The sequence below is a fragment of the Dasypus novemcinctus genome, chromosome 3 (genome assembly GCF_030445035.2).
Source record: "Dasypus novemcinctus isolate mDasNov1 chromosome 3, mDasNov1.1.hap2, whole genome shotgun sequence".
In the NCBI taxonomy this organism is placed as follows: domain Eukaryota; kingdom Metazoa; phylum Chordata; class Mammalia; order Cingulata; family Dasypodidae; genus Dasypus; species Dasypus novemcinctus.
Window position 1 is genome coordinate 29,848,766 of NC_080675.1, and position 12,627 is coordinate 29,861,392.

General features: G+C 41.6%; 1 protein-coding gene across 31 annotated transcripts in view; it reads right to left on the reverse strand.

The window, feature by feature from the left end:
- Positions 1–12,627, reverse strand: part of NRXN3 (neurexin 3) — a 1,657,938-nt gene that overhangs the window by 1,104,121 nt on the left and 541,190 nt on the right. For all 31 annotated transcript variants that reach the window (XR_011648289.1, XR_011648295.1, XR_011648286.1 and 28 more), the window contains one exon: positions 8,580–8,963. Coding sequence is in view for 19 of the 31 variants with exons in the window: in XM_058292898.2 (XP_058148881.1) it covers positions 8,580–8,963 (384 nt within the window). In the remaining 12 variants the exon portion in view is untranslated. The remainder of the gene's footprint in view (positions 1–8,579; positions 8,964–12,627) is intronic.

A 12,627-nucleotide genomic window follows, 5' to 3' on the forward strand; every position in this document is an offset into this window, starting at 1 on the left:
GAGACCCCAAGTGTTTTGAGACTTCAGAACCATCTAGAACCAAATTCTTTGGAGTGACATGAGCAGCTGGTGTTAGGGGTATCTCAGACCCTGATCTGGTTGAATAACAACTTAGACAGGGTTTACAGACTACAGAGTAATTTCCTAGGATCATATACTCCCGTACCTGTGGAAAGGGAAACCTGCAGACATGAAAAAGGCCAGAGAAATTGCTGAATCTGAGCATGGCTGTGGGCATCATGTGTCATACCATACACATGTGAGATATATGTGTATGACAACCATCAACTGAAAAGAAAAAATGGTGACACTGACTCATGTTGATGAATTGTACATCTTTTTAGGAAGCCCCTTTCTCTGATACATGTCATTATCCATAAAAAGGGAGTATAGCAGTTTGATATAGTTACGAATTCCAAAAATAGATATTAGATTATGTTCGTAATCTGGTCTGTACCTGGGCATGATTAAGTTATGATTAGGGCTTTGATTGGGTCATGTCATTAGGGCGTTGAGTTCCCACCTTATGGTGGGCAGGGACTCACAGATAAAAGGCATGGCAAAGGACAGAGTTGAGGGGTTTTGATGTTGAAGTTTGATGCTAAAGCCTTAAGCTGGAGCCCTGGGAAATAAGCTCACAGAGGAAAAAGAAACAAGACCCTGGAAGGGAGGAACCCAGGAAGCCTGAAACCTCACAGATGTTGGCAGCCATCTTGCTCCAACACGTGAAAATAGACTTTGGTGAAAGAAGTAACTTATACTTCATGGCCTGGTATCTGTAAGCTCCTACCTCAAATAAATATCCTTGATAAAAACCAACCAATTTCTGGTATTTTGCAGCAGCACCCCATTGGCTGACTAATACAGGGAGTAAACAAAGGACGAAAAAGAACTTTTAATGATCTTTAGCAATCTAAGATGCTATTCATTAATCCATCAATTAAAACATATTTATCATGGGACTGAAGAGTGCCCAGAGCACACACGTATTCATTTTCTTCAATGAATGAATCAGAGAAGTAAAAACTTCACTGTAGTGCTGATATAGTTAAACATAGCCTCCTAGCCCAGACAGTTCTACAGTTGGCAAGGAACAGGGACTTGCTTTCCCATCCTGACCTTCACCTACCTTTACACCTCTCTCTACACAGAATAAGGACGCCATTGCCAAATTGATGACATTTGAGAATAACAGAGTCTTAGAGTTGAAAGGGCCTTAGAGAGCATGAAACCCACCATTTCATTTCATTCTTGCAGGACAGAGAAGCCAGAGCAGCAACTTGTCTTTCTCAAGGTCACACATCCAAATAAAGGGGCAGAGTTTCTTCAGGCAAGGCAAACCCCTTCCTCAGTGACGCTGGAACCAGTGAAAGCAATCACCATTAAAATGTTTGATCTTGATGCATTTATGCATTTATGACCCAACTAGGGTTTCTGTTGCTTCCACACCAGTAGGTCCAGACCCTCGTACATCCAGAAACCTTTATTCAGTGGTATAGCATGTTGAACATACTTTGCTTTCTCATTGTTCTGCCTATTTTTTTAAGATTTATTTTTTTATTCCCCCCCCCCCCCCGCCCCGTTGTCTTTTCTCTGTGTCTATTTGCTGCGTCTTCTTTGTCTGCTTCTGTTGTTTCAGCGGCATGGGAATCTGTGTTTCTTTTTGTTGTGTCGTCTTGCTGCGTCAGCTCTCCGTGTGGGTGGCACCATTCTTAGGCAGGCTGCACTTTCTTTCGCGCTGGGTGGTTCTCCTTACGGGGCGCACTCCTTGCACGTGGGGCTTCCCTATGCGGGGGACACCCCTGCGTGGCATGGCACTCCTTGCGCACATCAGCACTGTGCATGGGCTTGAGCGCATCATCACTACATATGGGCCAGCTCTACAAGGGTCAAGGAGGCCCAGGGTTTGAACTGGGGACCTCCCATGTGGTAGACAGACACCCTAACCACTGGGCCAAGTCTGCCTTTCATTCCTGTGATTATTCTCTGAATCATTGGCAGACTGCATTACAATTCGCAGATTACCTCTCGACCCCCACTGCTAGACTGTGAGCTCATTGAAGATGAAAATCATATCTTCTACAAATGTGATTCCTCATGACTTAGTTCACTAAGCTTGGCACAGAGAAGAACTAAGTACCTGTTTATGGAATCCCCGTGTGACTATTGACACGAATTCTAAAGAAGCATTGTGACAGTTTGAATTTGGTGATTCCCTCCAAAATATTATGTTTGTTTTTTTAATTCATCCATTCCTGTGGGTAAGAGACCCTTTGATTTTGCATTAGATTGTGTTAAGGGACCTTGATTAGATTGTTTGATTAGATTGCTTTTGATTGGAACATGTCAATGAGGCATGACTCAGGTTGGATTTCTGCCCTTTTGCTGGATCATGTATAAACTGAGAACACCCAGAGAAAGACAGCCACGATTTTGATCCTGCCATGTGAAAGAAAGAAGAAAGAGAGAGAGAGGGGACTCAGGTTTGCCTCCAACTGCAGGAACACAGAAAAACCACAAGAGACTGAGAGAAGTCCTGGATTTTAGAGTCAGCAGAACACAGAGGCATAGAAAGAGGCCTATAAGGGACTGTGCCCATGGAGCAGCTCAAGGCTTACCTGTCATATGCCTGATGGCCCAGAGCTGAACTTGGGGAGAAAGTGGAGCAAGTGAGACTAGAGAAGAGGCCCAGAAAGAGGCAAGCCCTATGCTCAATTACCCACAGGTGAGCTCCTGGAGATGGCAAGCCTTGAGGGGAAGGCAGGGATCTTGGCAGAGATTGGCTGCCATTTTGCCTTGTCACATGACAGGAAACCAGGATCACCAGTAACTGATTTTGATGAGAAAGTAACTCTGATGATGCCTTGATTTGGGTATTTTCACAACCCTAGAACTGTAAGATTTTCCTAGAAAAAAGCCAACCCATTTCTTGTATGTTGCATTGTCAGCCTTTGGCAAACTAAGACAAGCATTGTAACATCCTTTCCTACAGTTTTCTGACCTAAACACCTCTGAAACTAAAGCTACTTAAGGCAGGAATATAATGAATATATAAATGTTTTAATAATCTAACTTTAATACTCTAAGGCAAGGCCCAAAATGAATTTGGGCTTGCCTTAGAGTATTTTTTATAATCATTTACTACAGGTTATTGTACTTGTCCCCCCAAAAAAAGATGAGGGTGGCTTGATTTAGGATGATAGCATTGGAGAGGGACAGAAGTCATCAGATGCAGGATGGGTTTTAGATGAGGAATTGACAAGTCTTGTTAAGAGAGATTGAGTGTGACAGGAGAAAAGCCAAGAAAAATGCCCAAAGACAATGGCAATGCCATTTACTGAGGTGGGAAAAACTGAAAGTAGAAATGGTGTAGGACAAAGAGAAGAACTCAAGATTTCTATTTTCTCGTATTATGGCTGAGATACCTATCAGACATCCAAATGGAGGTATCAAGTAGACAGTGAGATATAGAAATCTGGGATTCTGGGTAGAGTCCCAGGTGAGAGATCCAGGTTTAAGAATCATTCACATAAGATGACTTTTGATACCAGGGCAATCAATTAGGGCACCAAAAGGCATGTGCAGACTGGGAGGGAAACCAAGACAGAGCCTTGGGCTCTGCAACCTTTAATAATCACATAATAATTATACACACACACACACACACACACACCACAGTGCTAGAAACTATGGGGAAACAAAGCTATTATAAAGCACTGTTCTTTTTCCTAAAAATTTACAGTCTAACATTTTTTAAAGGTATACAAGAAAAGTCTGCTCATTGCAAAGGAAATTTTAATGGACTTTAGGAATCATAGCTTCTAACCATTTGTAGCTACTCCAAGGCAAAGTGATGTTAACTTCTCAGAGCTTCCAGTTCCTCACCCATTAAAAGGAAGATGAAGCACAGCTAACATCGGAGGCATCTCCCTGCTCTATTTTCTAATGCCACGATTTCCATGTGACATATGTGTGGCATCCAAATAATAAACTCCAGCTTGTCTATAGGAAAGTCTTCCCAGACAGAATTTGCTGTTGCCTCCCCTAAGAGAACACAGCAGTTGTCAGAGTCATTGGTTTTTAGACTGCTAAAAAGGGAACCCCCTGAACTGGAAAGGGGAACAGTTGCTGTCTGTACTCCTTTCCTGTTGGAACAAGAGTCATTTGAGAGAACTCACAAAATCTGCATTTTGGGTTTTCAGCTGGTATATATGTCAGATAAATGGAATTCCAGGGACCACTGAGAAGAGCAGATTTACCCTGTCCAGTATCTTTTCTTGGTTCTGTAAATTAATATTCCCAAAGGTACTCAATTGCCAAGATCCCAAGAAATATTTTCTTTTAGCAGACAGCAGGAGTGGCAAAAAAAAAAAGGAAAGCAAGGTAAATAAAACATGAAGTAGTTCCACATTACTGGGCAGCTATAACAGGATGTGGCCTTATGGGTCAGGGTACCCTGAACTTAACCATGAAAGAGCACTGAGGAAATCGTTCGGGAGGCAACTATAAATATAAATATGTAAGCAAAGACTTCATAATGACAAGGAAGAAAGACTGTAGATTGTTGTGTGGTATTAAGTGGGAAAAAAGGACGCACAATTTTACCTGTTGCTTGATTACAGCTATAAAGAAGAAAACCAAAGCCTCATGCATAATGCGGGAAACACTGGCGGGATCTACACATGTGTTTGAGCACTAGGTGATTGTTTTCTTTTCAAGTCTTCCTTTTCTGTTCCTTTCAGATTTTATTTAATGTGTGTATAATTCTTCTGATATATATATATATATATATTTTTTTTTTTTTTCCAACTAATAAAACTTGAAGCTTGGAGCTTTAGAGAAACCACAAGTAACCTACTCTCTTTACCGTGATCTCCAGTGCCAGTGAGTCAGCTGCTGCCCTAGACTTTGAACATAAGGGAGAATTCAGATTTTAAAATCTAAGGCACCGTTTATGCTAAAGAAGATCCAGACTCTTCTGCTGCACAGTCATTTCCCAGGAGACATAGGCCTCTCACCTCTGTCTAAAGAAGAACATGAAACAATTGACCCCTACCTGATCTCTCAGCAAGTGCTTAACCTACCATGACTACTTGCCCTTAGTGGACAAGACACACCTGAATGGGGGAAGGCCCTGGACACTCTGCAGGGCACAGTCCCACCAGGCATGGTGTTGTGGCAGGTACTTTCAGATGGTTAGTCCTATGAAGATTATGCTACTCACCCACTCTCCTTAAGGTGGACCCTCAATACAAAATAGTACTATATATATACCAACCACTGAGTTACAACACATAAAACACATTTTCTCATTTTACCTCTCAACAACCCTAGGAGTTAGTAGGATGGTTCTGGCTCACAAATATGCCTCCTTTCAAGGAAGCAGCCCAACATGTACATAGGGGTGAGCTCCCATACCATAGTAAGGATTATGCCTGTTTGTTTGTATGTTTATTTGCATTTCTAGCATCTAGCACAGTCCCTGGTACATACTAACACCGGCTGCATGTCTGAAATACAGAAAAAAGATCATCAAAAAGTCAACACTGAGGAATCTGTTTCAATAAAAACAATGTCACTGGGAAGCTCTATTTTCTTTGTTAGCGGAGTAGAGTCCTATCATTTTTACACTCCACTGATTCATTCCGAACATGGTGTCAGGAAAAATACCGGGGCAAAAAACAATTAGCAGGAGAACAAAACAATCAGTTGAGCCGTCTGGGATTTGAGCGATGTATAGATCAAACGTTTTAAATTTGTTAAGCTCTTTCTCATTTGGTCCAGAATGGATGAGTCTTGGCTGCACTGTAGTGGGAATAATTGTCCCTCATATATTCCCAATCAGCTGCCTTTTAATGACTAGTCAAAAGTGACAATGTAAAAGGTGCAGTGACTTTCACTGCACTTGGCAAATCTTGGACAAACTCCCATTGATTTGCCCTTGGAATAGGTGAGCACAGAGACACCTTACACAGCTGGCTATATTCACTGCTGTCTGTCGCTAGCAACTATAAGGCTCTTGAGTTGGGAAGAGACCCAAGAGGAAGAAATGAAATTCTGAAGTGACCTTTGGTTCTTAGACTGCCTTTGAAGATGGCAGAAGATCTGCAACACTTTGTCTTACATCAAAACTCTCATCTTGAAGGTCAAATGGCCTTTCCATATACAAGGAACAGCACCAGGGTAGGCTACCCTTGAGAGAGATTTGGAAAGAGTCCAGGGTCTTGACAGACTGACTAGCCCCATGTATCTTCTTCTGTTCCAGATGGCTGCCACTTTATCTAGCTTACGTTCTGGCTGTTACTGCTTTGAAAACTCAGTGCATCTGAGTTTAAATTCCATAAGCTTCAAGAAAGTTCTCTCTTCCTCTATCACCCCAATGTCTTGTGTCCTGTTCTTGGTCTGACTACAAGAAAGGTTCCCAGTCCTCCTGAAATACACCTTAACTAGAACAGTTGAACATAGCAAGACCACTCCTTGAAAACAGCTTCTGTCTTGTCATTTAGCCACTATTCCAGGCCTGGTCCAGAACCCATCACCATCCTTATGATATTTGAACAATTTTGGCTCTGGGTAGTCTCTAGGGATGAGACCCTAAATGACTCTCCCTAGGAAATTTTAACTTCTCTGAATCTCTTTGCCCTCTATTTTAGTTTCCAAGGCAGCTGAAAGCAAAAGCTTGAAATTGTTTGGCTTAAAGCAATGGGAATTTATTTGCTTATGGTTAGAGTCTGGGGAAATGTCCAGATCAAGGCATCATCAAGGCAATGCTTCCTTTCTAAAGACTGGCTGCTTGCAATCCTGGGCTCCTCAGCCACATGACAAGAAACATGGTGGCGTCTGATAGTCTGTCTTTTCTAGGTTTCATCACTTTTAGCTTCCTGCTTCTATCACTTTCTCTCTGTGTGTTCACTCTGTTCATAAAGGACTCCAGTAAGAGGATTAAGACCTACCCTGAATAAGATCCTCATCAAAAGTTCCTACATACAATGTGCTTACACCCAGAGGAATGGATTAACTGCAACACATTTTCCTGGAATACATACAGCTTAAAATCACTACATCCTCCTTGTCTGATTCACCAACAGAGTCCATGCTGCTGCCCTGTATCATTTTTTGATTACTTTATCTGTACGTGTCTCAACTCCTCCATTCAATAAATAAGCTCCCTGAGGACAAGAACAGTGTCTGTTACAAATGTAGTATCTTCAAATCTAATCCCAGAGCTATGTCCTCAGTAAAAGTTTAAAAACTATGTAAATTATCTATCATAAAAATAGAATCTCACAACCCATGGATAACCAGCCTAATCCTGTCTGGCATATAAAAAATAGATCAAATTGCAATATTGATATAGTTTATAGACAAGTCTCCTTTTCTTGATTTTGTCTCTTCATTTACCTTTATCTCTGCCTAATGCCCAAACTATAAATTCAGGGCAAATATAAGATGCTAAAGGAGCTCCTTCCAGCATTGTGATCTGTTTTATAGGGTCAGTCCCTATGGTTTTGTCCCCATCTCTTCAGTCAGTCCCATACCACCCCTGCCCTCTTACTCCATGCTCCAGTCTATTCTGGACTTTGCTCAGTTCCTCCGTTGCACTATGGTCCCTCCTCTCATCCTGTTCCTTCACACTTGCCGTCTTATCTGTCAAGAACATGTTCCTTCCTCCCACCTCTTTGCCAAGATAACTCTTGCTCATATTTCATGTCTCAATTTGATGTTTCTTCCTTGCAACAGCTTTCTCTCAACCCCTATAGCACGTTGGGTCCCCTTGTAAGCACTTTCAAAACTTCTCTTTTCTTTCCCTTCAATGATGCTGATGACAATAATTATGAGGATAATTATCACAAACATGTATTATGATATGTTTGCCATTATTTCAGGTACATATTAATTCACTGAATCCTCACAACACTCTTGTGAGGTAGGTGTCTGACTATCTCCATTTTACAGATGAGAAAAAAGTCTCAAAGATATTGAATAACTTGATGAAGTCCGCATCACTCCATGAGAACCAAAGTCCTCACTCAGTCTGGCCCCAGAGCCCACAATCTTAAAAATACAGAAGATTACCTCTTATAAAACTCAACATGTTTGTAATTATTTATTTAATGACTGGATATTCCACTAGGCAGCAAGCTCTACAAGAGTAAGGTGTATCTGTGTTGCTCAATATTGTATTTTTAAAGCCTAATCCAGTAGCTGGCACATAGAATGCATTAAACAGTAAGTGTTAAATAACTATATGAATCAGACAGTTGGCTAGCCCATGCAGAATCCCAGAAGAAAATTATCCACCCTCTTTAAATAGATGTCTGATACTTAATCAGAAAAGTATCACGATCATGGTAATATTTACTCTAAATTTCCTTTTCTGCAATCTAACCCTAGCCAAAAATATCTTATAACTCAGAACCAGAAAGGGTATGAGCTGGAAAATAGGTGAGCCCAAGAAAAATCTTCTCTGAAAGAAAGACAGTGTAGATAGGTACAAATGTTTGGGCTATCCTGGGACATAACTTCAGTACATCACCCACTCAAGCCCCCAGTGTTCCACCCATGAAGACCAGACTCACCCCTTTCACAGGTCCTTCCCCAATAGCCAGTGCCAGTGCAGTCACAGATGAAGCGGTTCCAGCCGTCCTTGCACACAGCATTGTTCTTGCAGGGGTAGCTGTCACACTGCTTGGCGCTCATCCGTGAACAGGAGGACTTGACGCCCGCAGCATTCTGCATCTCCGCCAGCTGCCGGATGTTCTTGCTGCGCCCATCGATGAACAGGTCACGGATGCAACCCACGTAGCCATAGTTGAGCATGGCTGTCCAGAGCTCAGTGGGGAGGATGAGGCCAGCACGGTTCTCTGGCAGCCCGCCCAGGTACATGTCCCCCTCCAGATCCAGGATCTCACTCTCCCCACTGGCGGTAAATGGTGTGCGCCTGCTGTTTACTGATATGGTACCTGGAGTGAGAATACAGAGAAACAGAATGAGCTAACAACCCTCTTGGCATGATAGGTGAGGCCACTACTCCATGAAAGGGCCAAGCAAAAGGAGCCCACAGCTGAGCTCTGAGCACAGTCGTGCCTAGCCAGGAGAAGACAATGCAAGCAACAGAATAAAATGCTGCCAGACAATAACAAGGACACCGTGGACCATTAAGTACCAACCTCTGCCAACTAAGGTAACTTGTCCCAGAGGGGGAACCCAGGAAAATCTCAGTGGCTTAGCACCTAGTCTGATATCATTTTTCTGCCTAAAAATCTTGGTCAAGAGGTAGTATACGGGAAACGGACTTTGGCCCAGTGGTTAGGGCGTCCGTCTACCACATGCGAGGTCCGCGGTTCAAACCCTGGGCCTCCTTGACCCGTGTGGAGCTGGCCCATGTGCAGTGCTGATGCGCGCAAGAAGTGCTGTGCCACACAGGGGTGTTCCCCGCATAGGGCAGCCCCAAGCGCAAGGAGTGTACCCGTAAGGAGAGCCACCCAGCACGAAGGAGGGAGCAGCCTGCCGAGGAATGGCACCGCCCACACTTCCCGTGCTGCTGAGGACAACAGAAGCGGACAAAGAAACAAGACGCAGCAAATAGACACAGAAAACAGACAACCGGGGGAGGGGAGGGGAATTAAATAAATAAAAATAAATCTTAAAAAAAAAAAAAAAAAAGGAGGTAGTATACAAGACAAGATCAAGGGGCCAGCCCCTGCCTATGTTTAAACCCCAGCTCTACCATGGACTAGCTATATAACCTTGAAAAAGTGAATTAAACTTTCAGTGCTTCAGTTTCCTCATCTGTAAAGTGAGAAAATAATTGTAGCCACCTCACAGGATTAAATGAGTTAAAATACGTAAAGTGCTTCTAATAAATGTTTGTTGAGTCTCCTTCACTGACTCACTATCCCTAAGAGGATGTACAATTTGCTCTTCTTCTCTATCTCCATGTTCTGATACTCTCTGGACTGGACAGATATTAACTACCAACACTGCCAATGAATATATCAGTCATGGTCATGGATAAATTTTACCTGGAACATATTTCTTTCTTTAGTCAATTAAAAAATATGTTAAACAATATATTCTCAGGCATATGTCTCTGGTACAGTTTTAGGTACTAAAGATACAGAGGTGAACTTGAAAGGCACGTCCCTGTTCTCCTGGATCTCCTATTCCAGAATAGATGGACAGACAATAAGTAAACAGTCCAATGAACAAGAGAAAATAGCTAATGGTGGTTGTCAGGAAGAGAGTAAAATGAATGCCATGGTAATGGACTATGGGTTCCACGTTAAACTGTGTAGTTAGTGAAGGCCTTTTTAAGTGGGTGAGAGTTAAGCTGAAAACCAGAATGTTGAGATGGAGCCAGAGTTTCAAAGATCAGGGAAAGAACATTCCAGGCAGAGGCAGTGATGCCTACCCAAGACCTCTGAGGTAGAAAGGAGTATGGCTAGAGCAGAGAATGTAAGAAGAAGGGTCCAGGATAAGGTCAGAGAGATCAATAGGGCCAAGGCAGGAGTTGGATTATGGACACCATCAAATGAAGATGAAACTAAGAGCAAGAAATGGGAACTATGGTTTCCTTTCCCTAGGCCAGTCCTTGAACCATTCAGGTTACATTACTTCAGGGTCAATTTCCTGAACTATAAAGTCAAGGAATTGGACCATGTGATATTGAAACATCATGCCAGAAATTAAATATATATATTCTATGTAGTGCTTTATTGGTACCAAGATAACTGGGTTGTGCCATCCATCAGCCAGCCTTCACTTCTTGTCTGAATCTCAATTCCCTTGGCTATGAAAGTTATAACCTGGAGGGCTGAGAAGATCAAATGAGATCAAGAAAGTGAAGTATACGCTAAATTACAAAAATGACACAAGAATTGTAAGGGCTCAAGGGGCCTAAGGGGGAGTTAAATGAATAAGTGTGCCTTTCCCCTACTCTCCTGTAGAAGTTTCTTCTAGAAAAATCTGCTTTTCCTTTTTTTTCTTTTTAAGTTTTCAAACATAACTATAATAATTTCCTGGTCACTATTTTAAGTACATTATATGCTTTCCTTGGAATTGCCCCTCACAATAATCTTATGCAGTGAAAATTATTTTTTGTCTATTTTACCAAAGAGGAATTTGAGATTTGTGTCTCTTACTATCTTCTCTCTTGCACAGTTTCCTTTCTTTACCCTCTGCCATGTCCACAGAGATATCAGATCACCAACTAAAGGGGAGGAGAACATCTATTGCCAAATAAGGGCAATACTAGAACAGATTTAAATAGTGGAGCCTTAAATATATTTTGAGGAAAATTTGTCTCCTGAGGGTATGACCACAACTGTTTTTAAATGTGCTTATCAAGTTTCAAGAATCAGTTCCCAACCGGGGCATGATCAGAAAAGTTTCTCTGTATCATTTCTCCATCATTTTCTTCTTCAGGATGGCCAGGGAAAAAGGCACTTAGATACTCTTCTATTTCTATAACTATTTTTATATCTCTTTAAAACTAAAAAGTAATATACCAGAAAATAAACACATGAGGAAATGAAGTTTGACATATATTTTAAAAATTCAAGTTACTTTCCTTTCATGAGATAATTATTTATTTACTCAGTAAATCTTTATAGGTTTTGATCAAGTTCGTCAGTACTTCTAAATATTGGACAACTCTGTTACTCCCAGGTCTGAAGTTCAAGGTGCCTGAATTTTAACATATTTATCAAATACAGGTCCACTGATGGATCTAACAAAACAAAATAACTGTCTCACTTGAAAAAGCATTTGGTGTTGCAAATACACAGAAATAGAAATATGGCAATTGTGTATGTCCTAGACCTCCTGTGACAGAGATAGTGAACTTTTAATTGTGTTAAGATCTAGTTTAGTCAGATACAAAATCCATCAACCACGACCCAACTCCAGAGCCCCTAAACATATGGGATTATAGCTATCAACAGGTGTTTTCCCTTTATAATTCTGCATCAGCTTTCTGGCTCTGATACCACTGACATTTTATGGAAAACTTTCAGAGATAGAGAGCGAGAGAGAGGGAGAGAGGGAGAGAGGCAGAAAGAGAGAAAGAGATCGATTCAGCTTCCAGAGAAATTAATATTTTGTGTGTTTTTCTGTCAAAAAAAAAAAGTACAAATTATTCATTCCTGCTCTACAAGCACATTTAATTTGAAGCTTCTTAGTTCCAATCAGATTTCAGGCAATCAATAAAGCTTCCTCCTGGGCAATAAACCATCCAGGGCTGCAATCTGCCACCCGTCTGCCCTCTCCAGAGAACACATCCAACTTCTCCTAAAGGCAATGTTGCTCATCACAGCATCCCTCTAACTCTGGAATTATGCAGAAAAGCCATTCCATCAAAGCACAGCCTTTCCTGGCTGTAGTGTTTTGGGGGACCTATTGCTTTCTTTTATTGTCCAAAATGCACCAGAAAGGAAATGTCCAAGTGGAAGATTTTTGTGATTCCGCCGGGAAAGTGAATCTTTACAAATATGGCAAATATAGTTAAGACCCTTCTCATATACATACTACTTAAATGGAGAATCAGGAAATAAGTCTGAAATTCAAATTAATCAATTATAGCTCTTGGGGAAATGTACTTTCTGATGGCCTAGAGTGTGGACCTTC